At 45.5% G+C, this 21906-nt stretch overlaps 1 protein-coding gene across 6 annotated transcripts in view; it reads right to left on the bottom strand.

Moving 5' to 3' along the window:
• Positions 1–21906, bottom strand: part of ARID3B (AT-rich interaction domain 3B) — a 75933-nt gene that overhangs the window by 25070 nt on the left and 28957 nt on the right. For all 6 annotated transcript variants that reach the window (XM_053271872.1, XM_053271874.1, XM_053271870.1 and 3 more), the window contains exons 3-4: positions 20304–20375; positions 18082–18154 (exon numbers count right to left, since the gene is read on the bottom strand). In XM_053271872.1, coding sequence (XP_053127847.1) covers positions 18082–18154; positions 20304–20375 — 145 coding nt within the window. The remainder of the gene's footprint in view (positions 1–18081; positions 18155–20303; positions 20376–21906) is intronic.

Consider the following 21906-nt stretch of genomic DNA (forward strand, 5'->3'; position numbering starts at 1 on the left):
TTCCTAGAAGGTAGCCAAGTTTAACCCACACTGGCTGACAAATTGTGCAGTGTTACTGCTTACACTGCAGCATGTGTCCAACACCATCCCTGCCTAAAAAAGCTGCACAATCACAGCTGCATGACTTGACTTCCATTATTTCCAATGGACATAGCATTGAGCAACTGTGATTGCGTTTTGTTTTTTTTTAGCAGTAGTGGCCGTTGCATAACATTGTGGGGGGCATTTTAGACACGCACAGAGACACAGGAAGTTCTGAACCACCCATGTAATACTGTGCAACAGGACAGCCACGGAATACAAGGATTCTGGGGTAGTCTCGCTCCAGACCTTTCAGAAGGCTGCACAAGAAACAAGCGGCTGATGCAAACAAACGGCAAAAACCCTACCAGGGTATATAATCATGGTATGGGGAGGGTGGGGGGAGCGCCTCAATTTTCTCTCTAAAAGGAGCTAAAGGGAAAAGGCCCTCACGTCTTGGGATGTCTTATGAAAGCCAGTATAAAATGGAATAATAAATACATAATAAATTGATGGTCTTTAAGATTCTGTGAACACCTTTTGAAAACCCACTGGCTTTTTGCTCCTTTATTCTTGACCTAATAGAGTCTACTAACATTCACATCAGTCACATCTGTTTGCTCTGAACACCTAGGCCCACACAGTAGCTGTCAGTAGCTGACTTTTTCTTTTTTTTTTCTTTTTAAAGCTAGTTGGTCTAATCACTTGTTTGAAGTTTTGTATTCTTTCAAAACTTCATAATAGGATCCAGTTTCCTATAAACATCTGCTGGCAGTTGTGAAATCTCAAAAGTCAAGTGACTGTCTTTTTCATCAGAAGACAGGCATATGTTCAGAACTGTACACATTCTGTGGTTCTGAACAGACCTATTGCAGGATTCAGCAGCTTAAGAATCTCGGTTTTCATTAAATACACCCCCCAAGCTCTTATTTCTTGCATCCAGATTCTGCCCTTCCTCCAAAAGAAGCTCAGAGTGCAATCATAGCCACACAACAACCCCCAAAATAGGTTAGCCTGAACAACATGGCCAGAAATCTTCATGACTCTACGCAGATTTGGATCAGAGTTTTCCTGCAATAGGATAGAACTGGAAACTACTCAAACCCTCTATGCACACAGAGGCTAACTTGTCCTCAACAGTTAAGAGCATTCTCTGCTACCACATGTATGGAATTTGATAACACTGGGCTCTGCCAGATTTGAGAACTTGGCCTACACATATGGGTGATCATGGCTTTTAGGCAGGCTTTTAATCTTCCTGTGTGATGGAATTTAGTTTGTTTTGCATTTACTCTGTTGCTTTATTTCTCCTTGAACATTTTAATGCATTTTGTTTTGGCTTTCAGTATGGTTCTCTGATTGAGGTGAAGAGGTTTAGAAATCCAAAAATATTCCAGATGCCTGGCAATTCTTCTCAGTCTGCTTCTGGCTTCTGAGATTTCACAAGGCATTGCTCACACAGCGAAAGTTTCAAACAATAAGCCAGCATAGTGCAATTCTTTTTTGAAACTGAATTAAGAAAATGCAATTGTTTAAGAAAACTGCATCACATTGGCTTATGCCTTAAAACTGACAGCGTGTGAGCAATGCCTCATGAACCCTCAGAGGCAAAGGGAGAGCGAGTAGAATTTCCACGTTTGAGATTCAATGTCTTACACAGATTTTGTTGCACATTTTCTTAGCGTTATTGAAACATCAAAAAAAAAAAGGTAACGCAGAACCTCATTTTTATTTAAAAAGCAAACCTGTTCCACCTACCCTTTAAGATCTGGTCCAGAAGCCGTGTTCTCTGCATTCAGAGGGAAGGCAAGTGGAGCATGAAGAGGTCTTTTTGCCGCCTGCCCCACCCCCTCTGGCTGTGGAATACTCTCCGCCGAGACACACAGCTGGCACCTAACTTTACTGGCTTTTCAATATCAGGTGAAGATACCTTAAATCTTCTGGAGTATTGGTTTTATTTTTTGCAGTCTCTCTGCTTTTATTGACCCATGATTTTTACCATTTTGTTTTACTTTAATGTAAAATTTTACATTTTATTCTTAACTGCCTTGGAAGCTCTAGCTGAAAGAGCAGAGAGAAATGTAGGAATGTAGGAAGCCGCCATATACTGAGTCAGGCCACTGGTCGATCTAGCTCAATACTGTCTTCACAGACTGGCAGCAGCTTCTCCAAGATTGCAGGCAGGAATCTCTCTCAGCCCGATCTTGGAGAAGCCAGGGAAACCTCCTGCTCTTCCCAGAGTGGCTCCATCTCTGGAGGGAAATATCTTCCAGGGCTCACAATCTATGTTTACCATAGATTATACTCTCTCTCTCTTTCTTAAAAAGATTGGCTCAGCAAGGAGGACAGCAAGAGAAAGGAGCCTGAATGTCCCACTCCTGTTGAGTTTCAGGCGCTCCACAGCATTTTGCAGGTGCAGACTGAGAGGAAGAAACACACACAGTAAGTGTGGAAAGGTCCCATGTCGCTCCCCCCTCCCCCAGCCTTTGGATAGGAAGGGAAAGGCGATAAGTCTTTATTGGAAGCTCTCGGTGCTGAACAGGAAGGCTGAAAAATGAGCATCATGGGACGAAGAGAGGCAGAGGCTGAGCGGATCTTTTCACAGCCGGCTGCAAGGGCTGTCAGGACCCATGATGGATTACTGTCATCTGGCAGTGTGGGGATTAATGATCTGGGGGTCAGAGGGGAGAATTCCAGAGGGAAAGGTCACTGACCGAGGGCAATGCGTAAGACGTTGCCTTTTGATGGCAAATTCGTTCCTACTGTACTTTCCAGCATCTCTCTCTCTCCCCTCCCTCCCCCCCCCCCCACAGCACACAGTTTACAGCTATCCAGATGGAGGGCCCAACTCCCATGGCCAAAGGGGCGGGCCGTTTCCTCTCCCCTAGGATTCTGTGGCTGCAGAAACCGTTTCCCTCTTTTATGAACAAGAGCCCCTCTCTCCTCACCCCTGCTGCCACATGATCCCAAGCCACCTCACCTCTGATACAGGGTAATCAAAATCAGACGGGAGCCGTGGACACAGATAATAAACAGCAGCCTAAGGAGTCTGCTTTCAGGCGCAGGAGACGAAAGGGCACGGCCCGCTTTCGCTTGAGCTCTCGCCGTAACAAAATGTCTGCAACCGGGAGCGATTAGTGATTCTCCAGGGGTGCCGCAGACCATTTGAGATTGGGCCCTGGGCTCCATCCACAAACATGCAAGCATTTGGGACTACCACCCATTAGCATAGTTTGGAGATAAACCCTATATAAGGTCTGCACAACGTAAGGCCCACAGGGACACCTTTGCTGGCCCACAGGTAGGAATATCCTGCAGCAAGAGCAACCCTGAAGGACAGAGGGTCACTCTGTGGGTCAGTTCCCTCTTCTCCAAGGGGGCCATCCCTATCCTCTCCAAAACTGCCGTAGACACCACCCTCTGTGAAGAAATATTCCCACTGTGTTCCCAGTGAGGCTTATTCCTAAGTCAGCATGCCGAAGATTGCAACTGGAAAACAGCAGCGATTTGGGGGGAGGAGAGGACCTGACATTTGTCTGAGGCAGGCACACACTCCGGGTCCCCACTGAAAAGAGGACCAGGGCCTATTTTCTGGCCACTCTCAATTAAAACTGTGGGCCCCCTGATGAGGCACTATTCCACTACTAGGAAGAGTGGTGGTCGGGTTCCTCCTTTAGCACGTTCTGATACCACTGGCCTTCCAATTCCGCCCGCACCACCCATTGTTGCATCCCTGGCTGACACTGCCCAGAGAGCTGCGGCAAGATTAAGACCATGATGGAATCCACTGCCCCGAGGTGCTGTGATGGCCCTGAGCTTAGACAGTTTTAAAAGGGGATTAGACAGACTGATGGAGGAGGGGACCTATCAATGGGTATTAGTCATATTAGCTAAAGGGTGAAGAGGTGGCATTGCTTGGAATAGAGGTGGAGAGATGTAAACAGCAAAGTTGGGCTTACATTCTGCCAAGGACTTCCCAGAAACAAGATACTAGACTAGTGGAACTCTGGTCAGATCCACCAGGGCTCTAATGTGGTTAAGGGACACTTGGAAAACAGGAGGCCTATGGATCCAAGCAAGATCTGCCCCCACTGATGTATGCTGCTAAGTGTTCCAAAGGGAGTAGGAACCAGCATTCCCTCTAACAGAGAATTCCAGAGGTGGTTGACTACAATTCACAGCATCCCCAGCTGCGATGGCCTTTGGCTGGGAATTATGGGAGCTGAAGTCAACAACCTGTGGGATTCCCTGTTAGAGGGAACACTGGTAGGATCCCAGTGGACAAGCTAACATAAATCTATTTTGACATGAAGCATTAAGGTGAGAGCTGGTATAACCCATTGGATCCATAGTATCGTCTTGCCATTGAGAAACCTGGATTCACCTATCCCTACCATGGGCTTGGTTATGCGGTTCAACCTCATCTCATTACCAAAGAAGTTCAAATATGTGACCTTCCAAAAAGGCGTTGAGGTGAAGGCAAAATACAGTTGAGACTGCAAAATATTCTGCAAGTCCTACACTGGCACCATCGCAAATGGAAAGCAAATGAACAGAATTCTAGAACCCTCTAGAACAGAATTCAGGCCAATAAACAAAGATGCAGAAGCCCCGATAGCAACCAAGCCCTTCCTTCTCACTACTTGGAAGACCTCTCCATTTATTCCCTTTCCTGAAAAACCTCCTCCTGAGTTTATAATTCATTCACTGGATCAATTAAACAGACACTCAAAAGATCCTCCCACATCCAATAGGAAAACAACTTACTGACTAGTTCTCACTTTCTAAAACTGGAAAGGTACTGAGGGTGGAACAGGCATGTAAGATGAGCACATCCCTCCTGCATTCTACCAAACGGAAACCACAGGGCTGTGGGAGCCAGGAGTCGAAGTCAACTTGCCAGCACACTTTACCTTTACATAAGGTCTTTTACTCTCTGGTAATTTATATCTATCAAAACCCCACTCTGCTGTTCTGTGCCTAAAGGCTCCTTTCTGTGAAATGGAAGTTAGTATTACTCACGATCTCTCCCTTTCATCTGAACTGATCTTCCTTGAAAATGTGTAACCTCAAATGCTACTACAAGGAGAGATGCCCATTTTCTCAATACGGTACTTGAATAATGCTATTTCTTCTCTTATAGAGATCTCTGGTTTGATTTTTAAAAAGCAGCCATCAATCACTGTAGCAGCAACTCACAGCCTTTTCTCAATATCTTGCTAGTTGTTGATTTTTCAAGCATCTCCCTCACCTCCTGACCTTCAGAGTTTCATCTACAGAAGCTCCCTTTCCGATGAAAAATGAAGACTGGAAAGGGTACACAACTAAGAGAGCCAGCATGGTGCAGTGGTTAGAGTGCTGGACTAGAACCGGGGAGACCCGAGTTCAAATCCCCATTCAGCCATGAGACTAGCTGGGTGACTCTGGGCCAGTCACTTCTCTCTCAGCCTAACCTACTTCACAGGGCTGCTGTGAAAGAGAAACTCAAGTATGTAGTACACCGCTCTGGGCTCCTTGGAGGAAGAGCGGGATATTAATGTAATAATAACAACAAGAACAACTAACAGTTTTATGGAAGAGAGTGTACTGAAAGATATGTTGAAATGTTGAATTGCTCTTTATGTAAAAAAATTTCCAACCTAATATAGACCGAGTTGGGGAGTGAGGGGTAGGGAGAATGGCTTCTTTTGCAAACTTCATGATCTGCAGCAGAAACTATTATGTTACAGAAATGAAGGGGATAAAGAAAAAAATGAACAGAAAAGCGGGGGGAACCCAAGAAGAAAGCTACAGGAGAAAGCATGAGACTATCTGTAAAGGTAAAGTTTGCCATCAAGTCGATTTTGACTCCTGGCACCCACAGAGCCCTGTGGTTGTCTTTGGTAGAATACAGAAGGGGTTTACCACTGCCGCCACCCACACAGTCTGAGAGGATGCCTTTCAGCATCTTCCTGTATCGCTGAAGCCCAATATAGTACCAGAAGGGATTCAAACCGGAAACCTTCTGCTTGTTAGTCAAGCATTTCCCTGCTGCGCCACTTAAGGTGACTTCCACTTAGAGTACTCTGCACTAAAACTCCAACTTCTGTGTTCAGACAACACAATGCAAATTAAGAAAATCTGCACATATGTTTATTTTGCAAGTGCATTTTGCATCCAACATCTGCATTGTCAAAAGCACCTGAATTCTATTAATCTGTTGGTGGGGTTTTAATTTTTTTCTTTTGTTTTGCAGAAACATGAAGGAAAAGTACAGAAATTGGGGGACACGGGCTAGGAAACAACAGCCAGGAGGCACACAATGTATAATGGAATGTTTTGCCACAACATGTGGCACAGGCCCCTGGCTTAGATGGCTCTAAAAGGAGATTACACAAATTTGCGATCCACTAGACAGACAGACATCACAGCTAAATAGAAGCACATCCAGTTCCAGGGGAAGTATGCTGGCTGCTGGAGGGGGGGGGGAGTGAAGGAAGAGTGGTGTATATGGCTCTTGCCTTCATGCCCGGCTTGTGGCCTTCTCAGAGATATCTCCCTGACTACTGTGGCAAAAGTCACCTTAAGTGGCACAGCGGGGAAATGCTTGACTAACAAGCAGAAGGTTGCCGGTTCGAATCCTCACTGCTATGATCATCGGGCAGCAGCAACAGAGGAAGATGCTGAAAGGCATCATCTCATACAGCACAGGAGGCGGCAATGGTAAACCCCCTCTGTATTCTACCAAAAGAAAACCACAGGGCTCTTTGGGTGCCAGGAGTCGAAAAAGACTTGATGGCACACTTTACCTTACTGTGGCAAGCAGAATGCTGGTCTAGAAGGATCCTTATTCAGTGAGACCCTTACGTTCTTATGACAGGCAAGGATCTGCTCAGGGCAGTGAAATCCTATGCCCTAATTTGAGAATTACAGTACTGCCCAGGTTTTTTGAAATTGTAGTCATTCACATTTCCAAGCTTCTCTGCAGTCAGAAGGGACAGAAGCTTACTTTACCAATAACATTTAGCATTTGGAAACACATATATTTAAGGCTAGCTGTAGCTGGATATATAGGAAAGACTTAATAGGAATGCCACCCTTAGACAGGGTAGTGTGAGCCTTATAGGCCTATGGCAGACATGCCTATTAAGTTTTTCCGGTAAAGCTAAAGTTAGCTTGAAATATTGCTCCAAAGAGAAGCTATACTACTTAGAACATGTTTCTAAGTAAATTATGTGGACTAGACTCTTTTATGAGTTTGCCAATTGAGAGTAAAATGCAAGTGTTATGTGTTTACTTACCAGCACACATTTTGAACCATTTTTAACTCTACAATAGCTAATAAAGAAATATATAGTGGGAGTTTGGTTATTAAAGAAAATTCTGCACCCTTGAAACCAATACCCTTTATTATGAGGACTCTACTGCTTCATTCAGAATTATAAAAATCAACACAACACTTACTCAACATGCATATATCCATACCTGCAGGTATTATGAACTTGAAACCAAAGTTTATGAAGTCTGAAAGTCTTGCTTATGTTAGCGTTTTGCAAAGTGCAGTGTAAAAAGCAGAGGCCTACCTAAGCAATGGGCAACAGCATCTGTAAGAGGGGGATGATGAGAAGAAGAAAAAAACCTTGTGGAGGTGGAAAGAAGAGTCCTATGAACTTATTCCATGGCTATACCCATTAGTGCCCACCTTAAGTGGCACAGCAGGGAAATGCTTGACTAACAAGCAGAAGGTTGCCAGTTGAACCCCTGCTGGTACTACCAAAGAAGACCACAGGGTTCTGTGGGCGCCAGGAGTTGAAATTGACTCAATGGCACACTTTACTTTATACCCATCAGTAGGGGCTCATCCTCAGGAGCCAGTGTGTGTGCCAAAGGTTGCTCTCTCCCCCCTGCCCGGGAGCTGCACAGCCTGCAGACTGCCCTTCATCAGGTAGAGCTGGGTAGTTAGCCAGTTTGAGCCAGCTCGGAGCTCTACTGGTAAATGGGGAATCCAGTGAAGTTTCCCCTTTACCATGGAGGGGGCGGGGGGCTTCCCTAATGGGTGGAAATGGAGTAAGTAACTACTTACCAGTGGTGGCAGCAACCCCCCCCCCCCCGCTGGCCTCCCCCAGAGTAGACCGGGCTGGCAGTGGTGACCCGGTTTGGGCCTCATGCATGTGTGGAGGCCATTTGAGTGCCGTGACCAGGACTAGGCACAAAAGCCAGGCCGAACTGGCCAATCCGGTTTTGTGCACATCCCTACCAGCCTGTAGGCAGCGCAGTTCTCAGGCAAGAGAGGGATGAGCAACCAGAGCGGCCTCCTTTGGTGCACCCTGGCCCCCCGAGGACAAGTCACAACTGATTTCATAGTCAGTGACCATATCATAAACGACAACTGATCTTTTTCATGTGGTGTAGTAGTTAGAAAGCTGGAAAGGAGACTCCGATGCAAATCCCAAGTTCGTCACAAAGCTCACAGGGTGGCTGGGAGGGGTGTGGGAAGGAACCACGTGCCTTCCCCACAAGCTTCCAAAATGACCCTGATCTCTCTGGAGGAAAGGCCGAACAAATTATAAGCCAATTCCCCATACCTCTGGCAGACAGTCTTGTCTACCATCTAGATTTAGGGCTGAGCATAGTGAGGACAATGTGTGCATGCAATCTTGACCTGCCATGCATTTAAGGGAGGCATGGTTCGTTTTGATAGCCCTGGATCTGGGGCCAAAGGGCTCAGGGCTTCTCAGCCACTGGTGGAGACCCCTTCCTAACCTGCCCAGCCCCCAATTTATCACCTGCCATGTCCGCAAGTGGATGAGTGAGATAAACATAGACAAAACGGTTAGGGGAAGTGAGTAGAGGCCATGAAGGAGGGCTTCCGCAGGACACAGAGCCTCCAACCATGGAGACTTTGGCACGCACTGCCTGCATGTTTCTACCACCAAAAGAGCTTAGAAATTTTAAAAATGCAGTAGTTGAGATCGAGGATTCTGGCCCTTTGTCAAGTCCTCTGCATTACGTAGCCAAGTGAAGAGAGGAGAGCTGGTCCTGTGTGAGCAAGCATGACTTGCCCCTTAGCTAAACAGGGTCTGCCCTGGTTGCATATGAATGGGAAACTTGATGTGGGAGCACCGTAAGATCTTCCCCTCAGGGGATGGAGCTGCTCTGGGAAGAGCAGAAGGTCCCAAGTTTCCTCCCTAGCTTTTCCAAGATAGGGCTGAGAGAGATTCCTGCCTGCAACCTTGGAGAAGCTGCTGCCAGTCGGTGAAGACAATACTGAGCTAGATAGACCAATGGTCTGACTCAGTATATGGCCGCTTCCTATGTTCCTATGAAATTACTAGCTGTGGTCGTGGGACTCATTTGAATGTGAACGTGAACAATACAGCTAGCAGAGAACCAAGGTCCCTCTGCCTCCCCACTCCACAGCCGCCCTCCTTGTTCACGCCATCTCCCAATGCCCTGCGTTTCCACAGTGGGTATTCACACCTTCCAATGCGACAGGCATTACCTAACCTGCAAGCCTGTGGACCATCACACATGGCTATCAAAGTGAGAGCTGGGGAGGAAGGCCATTAATCATGCTCTATTTGACAGGAGGCCCAGTTCTTATCTGCACCCCTGGAAATGCCATCGGGCTTTGCCTTCTCCTGAATAATGCAAGACTGACAGCTCACAGGCATTGACCAGACTAGCTGCCTAACTGAAGGCAGCCTACTGGGCATGTGCAGCCCTGCTTTTGCATGAGCTGCCGCCCCATCCCTGCCAGCAGAACTCCTGGGGCCCCACTGGAACCACAGCACCCCAGTCTCAATCCCTGGGCAAGTTCTCAGCGCTTGCTCCTCATCGCGTTAAGGCTCGTCACTACTGTTCAATCGCTCAGCGGCTACTGGAGCAGCTGGCTTTAATAGACTTCATACGTACAACATCTTTACCAGATGTTCAACAGCTCTGCTACTGGTGGGGTTCTCACCTCTCTGACCCTTAAACTAACTCTTCTTCCCTAGCGAAATCTGAAGTAGGAGCAGGGTTTTGAAAGAAGAAAGTCTAAAGCAGATCCAGGGATGTTCAGGTTAGCACTGCCAACTTGGGCTCATTTGCTTCAGATCTGCTGCAAAGCTCTCTGCTAATATGACAGTCAATAGTGCCACCCTTCTGGCACTCATCAGCGCTTTCTCACAAAGTGTATAAATTATGTTGCTAAAGGATACCAAATGTGAAGTGTGTGTAGAAGCCCTCTGCCATGAAGCAGGAAAGAAAATGTGTTAAGGGCACCCCTAGATTTCAACTGTCCTAAGAATGAAATATTTGAATCAAGTCCAGACACATGGGGAACTAGTTCTATTTCTATATACCTACTATTTGCCGACGGTGCAGCAGGGAAATAACTTGCCTAGGGAACAAGAGGTTGCCGGTTCAAATCGCCGCTGGTCTGTTTCCCAGACTATGGGAAACCCCTTGTATCAGGCAGCAGCGATATAGGAAGATGCTGAAAAGAATCATCTCACACTGCACAGGAGGAGGCAATGGTCAACCCCTCCTGTATTCTACCAAAGACAACCACAGGGCTCTGTGGGCACCAGGATTCGACACCAACTTGAGGGCACAACTTTACCTTTACTATTTGCCGAAACAGGGAATCCTGCTAAGCACCAATTTTTAACTGATTAGTTTTGAATAACAGACATTACTTTAATTATTAGAGGTTCTTCCACATATGAAGCTGCCTTAATCAGACTATTAGTAATATCAACAGAATTATGGTCAGTACTGTCAGCACTGAGCCACCTTAAGTGGTGCAGCGGGGAAATGCTTGAAAAACAAGCAGAAGGTTGCCGGTTCGAATCCCCACTGGTACTATATCGGGCAGCAACAATACAGGAAGATGCTGAAAGGTATCATCTCATACTGCACTGGAGATGGCAATGGTACCCCCCCCCCCCCCCGTATTCTACCAAAGACAACCACAGGGCTCTGTGGGCGCCAGGAGTCGAAATCAACTTGACGGCACACTTTACCGTCAACAATGACTAGCATTGCTTCCCTGAAATTTTAGACAAATTTTAGAAATTTCCAGCCCTACCTGTAAATGACAGGGTTTGCATCTGAGGCCTTATGCATGCAAAACCATGTGCTCTGCCATTAAGTTATGGCCCCATGAAACCATATGGAGCACAGATTTTCACACTGTAACTCTTTCTCACTACTTGACTTTCATAAGCCTAATTTACACACTTGGAAGACCGCAGCACTTCCACATGGTCAGAAGGCACATTATGTAGCAACCTTGCTGAAGGCAAGAGGTCTTCGTCTGGTCAGTGCCTGGATGGGAGGGTTGCCTGGATGCTCACCTTGTGTTATATTGAAGAATGGAAAGATATCAACATGGCTATAGCGAGTACCTTCATGGAGAATCCAAACTTTGATAGCGTTATGCTGCTCCAAATAAGCACAAGCCTATTCTATATCACTCCACTAAGCAATTTTGTTTCATTCTTCCAAATTCAGTGTATAGCTGAAGAAATGATCCTCCACCTTAATTAAGGTATCTGAAGTCCTCTCCGCAGCCAATACACAGCCTGCCTCTGAAGCTGTCTTTTTCCTTTCCAAATTCCTCAAAGCCATGCCACAGAAGACGCCACATGTGGAAGCCTAACAAAGCAACATGTTCTGAATACAGACACCAAAAAGCTAAACAATAGCAGGGGCAGAAGTCCAGGGATAGGCAACCTTTGGCAGTCTAGCTGCTGTTGAACTACAACTCCCATCATTCCCAGGCACAATGTGTTGTAAATCATAATAGAGTTCAACAACAGCTGGAGAGCCAACCTTGCCTACCCTGGGCCCAACCATTAAAATGTTTTTCATCAGTCCTAATTCCTATATGTAATACACACAGTCCTACATATCCTACACAATATGTAGAAAATCAGATACCTCCAGGTTATGGCATATCAGCTGTCACAAGCAGCAGGTATGCTGCTGCCGTCGCACACCCCCCCCCCCCCAATTTTCTTCTCTGAAGTTCAGGGAAGTTGGGAAGAATGCAGAATTTTCTAGTTTTAATTCAAGGCATCAAACTGTTTCATAGTTTGAGGATTTATTTTGTGTATACAATTTACTGTACTGCTACACAATTTATCTGCTCATCACTAACTGAGAATTAATATTTAAGCGGGGGCGGGGGGGGAGAACTGCCCCTTACCAACCCTAGCACAGCACCTTTTTTCAATGGCTGTTGTTAGTGTCATGTGTGCGTGTATAAACAGATTGTGAGCCCTTTGGGGACAGGATTCCTTTTTCTGATGTTAACTGCTTTGAGATTTTGTTGTTGAAAAGCGGTACATTAATATTTGTAATAATATGATTATATCTCCCTCTTGGACTAACAAGCAAAATGTCTTCCTGGAAAAGCTCTTCTTTGGCTCCTAGCACCATGTGTGGAATTTGTACTGGTCGGGTCAAAATGCTTCTGTTAGTTCACTTTGCCTGCAAGCTGGAAGAGAGATTTTGTCCTTGGCTACATTCGGACTCTAGGATATCCTTCAGAATATCCTAACTGGTGGAAAAACTAACTGGTGAGGCTAAGAAAATGGGAGGTCTACAGAGTATTCCCCAGATAGGCTTGATAAGGACCACTGCTGCCTGCCGATAAAAGACCCCACCGCCAAATGCTTTCATCAATATCAGTATTTGCTGCAAGCTTTTCCACATCTGAAAACATGCAGATAAGGCATACAACAGCAGGAAAACATTAAAACCACTCGCTAGGGCTCACAAAGCCTCTTCTATGAATATACACATCAAAACCAGAGTGGACAAGCCATCTGGGAAAACGAAGGTCACGCAAAAACCTTGAGCAGTAACTGAGGGGTATAATCAGAAGCTTTTTATGAGATCTTCACAAGAGAGGCACTTCAATGAACAAAACACTGTGCTTCCTGGCCACGGTACCATTTGCAATCTTGCCGCCGCCCATTCTGAAATTCACATACAGCAACTCTTTATGCCGCATCATTTCTTTCCCCTGAAAGCCACCAGTCTTTGCTTCAGGAGTTTTCTCAAGAGGTTCCAGCAGCAACATTCTGAAGTAATCCCATTGCATAATTACAGGCGTAGTCGAGCTGGGATGGGTCGCTGAGCCAGCACTTCCCCCACTGCTGGGGCACCCCCAGTATCAATATAAGCCTATTTCTGGTCTTGCTGGAAATTAAAGCACCCCCTACTTCCGAATTCATTTAAAAGCACTGCAAAGAGCTGCTGCTGCCAACTGAGTCTGATGCTCCTGCAAGTGTGTCTTCACCAACTAAGTTGCTGCATCTTTCCTGCTTGTTGCTGCTACAAAGCAAGCCCTTGAAGCCAGCGTGGTGTAGTGGTAGAGTGCTGGACTAGGACTGGGGAGACCCAAGTTCAAATCCCCATTCAGCCATGAGACTTGCTGGGTGACTCTGGGCCAGTCACTTCTCTCTCAACCTAACCTACTTCACAGGGTTGTTGTGAGGAGAAACTTAAGTATGTAGTACATCGCTCCAGGCTCCTTGGAGGAAGAGCGGGATATAAAATGTTAATAATAATAATAATAATAATAATAATAATAATAATAATTAAATAAATAAATCCCTGCTATCTTCTCTACTGAGATCAGCAAATACATTTGGGGAGTGTGTGTAGGTAGGGGGGCAGTTAAGGTATCACCTTCTGCTTTGGTCTGAAATTGTGGGAGAGTTTTGCGTGCTTATGTACCTCTGAGCTGCCTTGGGAAATTCCCCTAAATTTCTAAGTGGAGAGTGTGGGGAGGGGGGTGGGGGGCAGTGAAGGTCGATTGCTGCTTTGGGAATAGCTTGCTTGCAAGGTTGCCTGCTGAGTTGCGATTGGCTTGGCTGGGGACTCTGTAAATGCTTTGAGAACTGCTGTTGATAAGTGATATATTTGTAGTGGTAATTTTTCTGTATTTGGTTTCTGTAATCGATCATGAATTAGGTGGAGTTCCACCTAATGATGTTCCTCTATGGCTTGCGTCTGAATGGAAGACTACATGTGAGCTACTCCCCTTAGGGAAAGGGGCCATAGCTCGGTGTAAGAGCACCTGCATCCTTGCATGCAGAAGGTCCCAGATTCAATCCCTGGCATCTCCAGGTAGGGCTGGGAAAGGCTCCTTCCTGAAAACCCAATTGTACAGTGCTGTGCTTTTATCACCATCTCTTTCCCTAGGAATATTAATGATTGGTTCTAATGTTGTCTTGTATACTTTCGACAGGTTTCTTTTTAAAAAAGTTTTGTCACAGCATGCATGTTTGTACAGAAAACAATGTAACTGCACTTTTAAATACAAACATAAAGCGGTAATTTGCTTGGTGTTTTTTGCATTGGGATGTAGCTATGGAACTGGGTGGCTGGGGTGGGTGTGGCTATGTGGGCTGGCATGGTGAGTGCCTGCACCTCTGAATTTGCAACTACACCACTGAACATAATGGAAGAGAAAATCAATGCACTCAACATAAAGCCCGCAGTTTCAGCTAAAGACTAACTTTAGTGAATCAGGCGGATAATTTATCTAGTTCAAGGGTTCTCAAACTTTCTCATGGAATCTAAGCAGACAAAGCAACTGCTAAAGTTCCCAAGCATAACAACTCTCAAATCATGATTGCAGCATATTAACGTTAATGTAATTTTTTTTTTTTTAAAGGACCATAAATTAGAGAGCTTTTCCCTTGACACAGAGCATTCTAGGAAAGGCTCGATACATGGCCTGCAGGCATGACTGTGGTGGTGCATCTCACAGAGTCTATCCTTTCCTCTCTCACCCTTTTAATACGTTTCCCCATTCAACCTTTTCCTTGCTGCTCTGAGAACCATGGATTCCCCAGCAAAGCAAGTATGGCACCACACTGGGCACTTCCATCTCAGTTGCCAATTAAAAACTTCTAAACTACACCTTCTCAATAAGATCTGAGAACCTCTTGATGGTTCCACCATCTATTAATCTGGAGGGCATCTTTGGTAGTGGATCCCAGTTTATGGAATCAGCTGCCTTCCAAGGTCCACGCAGTCTGGGATCTCTGCTTTTAAAAGATCAAATTATATCTGGATTTATTTGTTGTTCACCACCTGAACATTCTGTATCAAAATGCAAGTTCTACATTCTACCACCACCACCACCACCACCACCACCACCACCACCACCACCACGATACTCTCAGCACCAGTGTTCTCTCTAACAGGGATTCCCAGATGATGTTGACTACAACTCCCAGAATCCCCAGCTGCAATGGCTTTTGCTTGGGGATTATGGGAGTTGTAGTCAACATCTGACAATTCGTTCCAACTACCTTAGCCACTGATAGTTCCACCAATACACTGATTCTGAATGTAAATTTCTGGCTAAAGGATACCATAAGACATGTTACATTTAAGACAGCAGAATTTCTTGCTCAAGCACTATTAGTGTGTTCTAAAGCTAAAGAAAATGCTATGGACTGTTGTGGACCATGAAAGTTCTTGGTATTTCCCCGGTGTCATGATTTTTGTAATAATGTGCAGTACTACTTAATGCTCAATGTTAAGACTGGTTTTATGGTGAATTTCACATAATGCCAAGTTTCTATTTTACAATATATGAACTGGACTTGAATGCAAATTGCAACAGATTCCCTCCAATTCATTGCATCCTGTTCCTGCCAATACTGACAATTTCTTATAGGTTGCTCATAGCTTAAGGCACCAACCTTGGGTGCCCAGTTGCTGTTGGACTACATCTCCCATCACTCCCAGCCACAATGGCCAAAGGGAGTTGTAGCCCAACACCACCCAAGATTAGAAACCCCTGCCTTAAGTCACCTGTTTTCTAAGCAGAGCCCTGCTCTTTTAGACTCCTCTACGTCTAAAAATGCTTGCCATTCAACCTCATTAAGCTCGTACAGTAAAATCCATCCTTCACATTTTGTGGTAGACTCTGCCTGTGTGTGGGTGCACCAGGCTGCATCAGACTTATCCTTCTGAAGTTTTATCCCCCATTCCCTTTATAGTTCAAAGTAGTTGGTGTTTGAGGGATCAGTACACTTCTTGTTTATCCATGTCTTCACCCGTCCATGTTGTGTTAACACTTGAGGGGCTTTGTTGTTTGAAGGCTTTTATGTGCCCTAAAACATGCTGCCCAAAGGCAAGCTTTCATCTTCAGGAGAGTCCAGGAAAGGGATGAGATTTTAGTGTAGCTAGAAACCAAGCCATATCATTTGGAGGCCCAGGCGAAAGCTGGCCAAAATGATCCATTTGTTCTCCTTTCCCCATTTCAGTGCCACAGATGAGCCAACCCTCCCCTTGCTCCCCGCCTCCACCCGAGTGTGTTACAGCCTCCCATCATTACTGCCAATGAAGAGCCATTTTATCACTTGCAGGTGCAGTTGCTTTGTGGCAACCTGCTGTGCTTAGAAAAGGCCTGGATATTAGGTCTGATTTGGGGCGCCGCCTGTCAGAGGACGGCATCCAGGGCCGAGGCTTTTCATCCCCAGTTCTTTTCAGAAGCTCGTGTGAAGTCAGCTGTTTGTCTTTCACATTAAGCCTCCACAGTCGATCCTAAACTCAGCCACCTGCTACAGGACGACTGCACTGTCTAGGAAAGGGCAGACAGAACCGCTTGTTCAGCACAGAGGACAACTGCTTTGGGAATTCATCGGAAATTAAGAGGGCCACACAGCCAACCGGCATTGGTGACAGTTACAGTCGGCAGATGCTCCATCTATGAAACCAAACTTAGGGGGACAATGGAAAGATGATTCATTGTGTTTATAGCAGAGGTTGTCAAACTTGGGTCCCCGGATGTTTGAGTACAAATCCCATCCTTCTCAGACACAATGGCCAATGGAGGGTAGGAGTTGTAGTTCAACATCTGGGGACCCAAACTTGACAACCCTAGGATTGTAGCATTCAACCTTCAGGCTGAAAACTCCACAATGTGGAAAACCTTACTTCAATCCTTCTAAGGTCTCTGTTGTCTTGGGAGTCTAGAGTGCTAAAAAATATGAGCTTTGGCTTTTAAGTCCTCCCCCATCCCGCTTCACATCTCTGGCCCATCAACCATGTTGACCATTGCTTTCCTCAAGACCTGTGCTATCATGACAACCAGAAACCTGTGGCTGAGACTGGGGCACTTTCAGTTAGCAGCTTCTTCTGCTCCTCCTTGGCTTAGTTTAGGGGTTTCCAACCTGTGATATCCAGATGATGCTGAAGTACAACTCCTATCATTCCCAGCCACCATAAATGGAGAGGAGAGCTGGTCTTGTGGTAGCAAGCATGACTTGTCCCCTTAGCTAAGCAGGGTCCACCCTGGTTGCATATGAATGGGAGACTAGATGTGTGAGCACTGGAAGATATTCCCCTCAGAGGAAGGAGCCGCTCTGGGAAGAGCAGAAGGTTCCAAGTTCCCTCCCTGGCAGCATCTCCAAGATAGGGCTGAGAGAGATTCTTGCCTGCAACACTGGAGAAGCCGCTGCCAGTCTGTGAAGACAATACTGAGCTAGATAGACCAATGGTCTGACTCGGTATATAGCAGCTTCCTATGTTCCTAAATTGTAGCTGGGGATGATGGGAGCTGTAGTTCAGCAACATCTGGAGTACCACAAGTGGGGAATTCCTGGCTTAGTGTGAGAAAAGAAGTAGGCTAAACCACAACAAAGCCTAAGTACCATCTAACTGCATTTGCACGTATCAGTCTAGTTGTAACCCTTTTGTCCTCTCTGCCTCAGAATTTAGATTGTCAGCTGCTTGGGACAGAGACCTGTATTTTTACATCATTTTGTAAAGTACTATGTTAACAAATGCCACGATAATATACAAGTCTGTTCTGTTTCAAACTAAAAATGGGAGACAGGAGGGACTTGTGGGATCTTTATAATCTAGTATCCAAGAGAACTGTCTCATATCCCTCTACCTAAGAAGTTGCAGGCTAGTTCCATTCCCCACCCATGCAAAATTTCTCAACTCAAGCAGCAGCTTCACCTCCAGAACTGAAATATCAGCATGGGAATCAACAGCCATGTTCTCCACTGTCCCTTTTCCAGTTATGCAAATGAATGTGATACACGTTTTACTCACCCCTCTTCTGCATAAAAACAAAGAGGTCATCCAGGAATTTCTTCCGTTCAGGATCACCATCAAGTTCATACAGCTGGGAAATAAAGCAAGTAAACTTTAATTCATGCTGGGCTGGATGTGGAAGAGAAAACAAGGCAGGTAATTGGTGATGTGAACCTCATCTGGTACAACAGCAGCAACTCAACACAAACAGAAGACCAGCATAAACCACACAAAGAAAGACCAGAATAAGGTTCAAGTTTAAAGCTCCCAAGCCAAAGCAGCAGCCATTTTGTTGGACAAAAGATACCAAATTTGTTCTGCAACAGCCAAAAGGCCTGGAGGCTTGTTTCCATGGAGAAAAATACTGCTGTTGCTAAAAAGTAGTGCTTCACTAAGCATCTTCTTCTGAAACAAACCGGGGGAAAGTTTTTAAATTGCTCTGGAAAAGACAGTTTTTCCCATGCAAACAATGTTCCAGAGATACATGTTTTGCAAGCCATGTTTCGGGAATCTTTGCATCCAGCTCTATCTAAAAATGTAATTGACAGTTGGGATGGGGCTGTAGCTCAGTAGTTGAGCACCTGCTTTGCGTGCAGAAGGTCCCAGATTCAATCCCTGGCAGAATCTCCCGGTGAGGCGGAGAAAGATTCCTGCCTGAAACCTGGAGACAGTTGCCAGTCTGTAGACAATACTGAGTTAGACAGACCAAATGGTCTGACTTCCTATAAGGCAGCTTCCTAAGGCTCAGTTACTGACTATTAGTTAAGATCATCACTTAATGTTTCAGTGGGTCACTATTTAAAACCCCAACAGCAGTCTATAGATTTTGATTGGCCCCCAGTAAAGGTAAAGTGAGCCGTGGAGTCGGTGTCGACTCCTGGCGACCACAGAGCCCTGTGATTGTCTTTGGTAGAATACAGGAGGGGTTTACCATTGCCTCCTCCCGCGCAGTGTGAGATGATGCCTTTCAGCATCTCCCTATATCGCTGCTGCCCGATATATGTGCAGGAAACAAACCAGCGGGGATTCGAACCGGCAACCTCATGCTCGCTAGGCAAGTCATTTCCCGCTGTGCCATTAGGTGGCTGTAGCCAGCCATTATTTGTGAGCACTACTGAACTGAGCCCTCCCATCCTTCTTGCTGCTTTAGAGTCTCTGAAGCCTTGTGTAAAGGTAGGAACAAAACTCCTCATTTCTCACTTAGTGTTGGGGCAGATGGTCAAACTAAGAGAGGGCCTGGGTGTGTGTGTGTGTCTGTGTGTGTGTTGCACCCCTTTCACTCCCAGGAAGAACACCATCACAACAAGCAAAGAGCTGAAGAGCAACCCGTTTGAAGCCACGTTACCACCGGGAGTTTGGTTTACTGTACACTGATACAAGCAGCTCCAAGACCACAGGAGCAAAGGGAAGGACACTTTGGCCTTTGCCGCTGCACAGAGAAATAAGGGCTTCTGGGCACCTTTGTATTGTTGTAATCTGTTTTAAATCACCTTGGAGAGCATTTGAGAAGAGGCAGAGTGTAAATCTTCAAAATAAAATAAAAATAGCTGCTACTGGGAGTTGCATTGGCGGATCTTGTTGCCAAGCAATTTTGAGCACAAACTAATGTCGGCAGCAAGTTTGCTGCGGGGGCGGATGCCCCCATACGAAACCCAAAGAGAAGAAAATCGCAACATCTAAGTGGAAAATTATTTATTCCACTAATCCCTGGTAGCACTTTCAACATACGGGAGAGGTTCTAAAGAAGACCTGGTGTATTGTGAAAGAAACACTTCAGAATGAAATACAACACCCCGCTGCAGAGTTGGCGCATGGGGGTTCTCAAGTTCATGGCATGCTTAGGGGTCCTGAAGGTGGGTTCCTAGGAAACCAATGAGAATGAAAAGAGAGTATGGTTTGTGGACAGAATGGTAATGTAGAGAGGAGATGCCTGAATTGAATTGACTGGATAAGGGATGGTCATCCCACCGTTTCGTGGCCCAATCAAAGTACCGTATACATAAACATTGCTGTGGGAGAACTCTATGCCTTCCACCAACAACCATCAGTGCCATCTTGGGCAGGCCTACCTTGCACTTGAAGAGACTGATAGGGCAAGTTTTCTGACATTCCCTTCCAGTTGCAGAATCAAGTTAGGTATCAGCAGCGTCACTGACAGCAAACATTGCTCAGTGAGATCAACTCAAATGCTCTTTTCCCCTGTGGCCCATATACAGAAAGGCCGTAGTCATTGTACTGACCTTGGCAAAGTCTCGAGACACCTCTCTTCCTCTGCTGCCGTCGGCTTCTTCGTTCCAGCTCAGGCTTCCATTCTGGAAAAACACCACCAACAAAATCAAAAGAGAAGATGATTAAAAGGAGATAGCAGGTAGGATACCAGGAGTCAAACTCACAAAATATTGGCCCCCAGATGTTGATAGACTTCAGCTTCCCCAATCCTTAGCCTTCAGCCACTGTGGCTAGAGATTCTGGGAGCTGAAGTCCAACAACATCTGGGGACCCAAGTTTGAGAATCCCTCAGTTAAGCAACAGGGACTCTTTCTGTCGCAGCCATGCATTTGTCAGTATTAGCAAGGTATACAGCAAGGAATATTGCTGTATTAGCAAGGATCACCCCAAACCGTGAAAGTTCTAAAGCTATTGCAACTGCCAAAAGATCTGGAAGGTCTTGGACTGCTTTTGACATCACTAGCAGAATTCATACCAGTTGCTTTTAGTTGGGCTGATGCCCCAAGCCCACCTACAATGTAAGCTTCTGAAATCTCTGCTGTTCTACCTAGTTTTTGCTACATGGAAAAACAAAGCCTAAATTGCACGAGAAGTCAAGGCAAACCTTGCTGCCAAATTATGGTAAGCAACTGGCATTAAACCTCTCCACTCTGCATCATATTCTGGTTGTATACTAATGTTTTCATTTGCAGAATTCAACTTTTATCAGACAGATCTGAAATATTTTGGTGCCAAGTTAGGAGGCCTCTACCAATAAGCGCTTCTTGATCAGCTACCCTGTGTTGGCACGTTGCCTTCATCGGATAATTTTATAACCAATCCTAGCCCTGTAGAAACTTTTACCTGCCCTCAGCTTTCTCTCATTCACTCTCTCAAGAATTCTGAGGCAGGTCACACTTTTTGTTCATTAAACAGAAGGCTGAGGGGCAGTCTTATTTTAATCTGCTGTTCTATCCAAGCAGCTGCTCTAACCATAATAAGGCAGAGACACATTTCAAAATATAATTATACATCCAAAGTACCCTAACAGAAAACCACATTAGCTAATTAAATCGGGTATCCTAGTTAAATCTTATCCAGATGCCTGTTGGAACAGAAAGTTTTAGAAAGGCAATCAAAACCCAAGAAGAGATGGAGATGGGCATACTGTATATGGTATATACACACACACATATATTCATATCTTGCAATTTTTTATGGGACGGAAATCAAGGAAGCCTCCCACCCAGATCCTGACCCAGCCCAGACTTGCTGAGTTTCAAAGTGACTGCAACATTTGCCATCAGACAATGGCTACCCCTCAGAGAACAACAAAGCTGGACTGCAAAATGCAAACTGACAATTTCTAGTTAATAGAAAATAAATGAATTATCAGCACTGGCTCCTGTTGTTCAAACTGCGAGGGGAAAGTGGATACATGCCTGATCTTTAACATGCACCCACTTTCTCCTCTGACATGTGAACCCCAAACCTGATAGGATTAAGGTGTAGCTGTCCGCAGAGAGCTAGAAGCCATTCTCACCAGGATCTATTTTCATTTCGAAATTTATCATCCCAAAGCGTTACCAGACCAGGGAGAAGCGGCAAAGCGGTTTCTGCCTCTAATGATTGTGG

The sequence above is a fragment of the Hemicordylus capensis genome, chromosome 10 (assembly GCF_027244095.1).
Source record: "Hemicordylus capensis ecotype Gifberg chromosome 10, rHemCap1.1.pri, whole genome shotgun sequence".
Lineage (NCBI taxonomy): Eukaryota > Metazoa > Chordata > Lepidosauria > Squamata > Cordylidae > Hemicordylus > Hemicordylus capensis.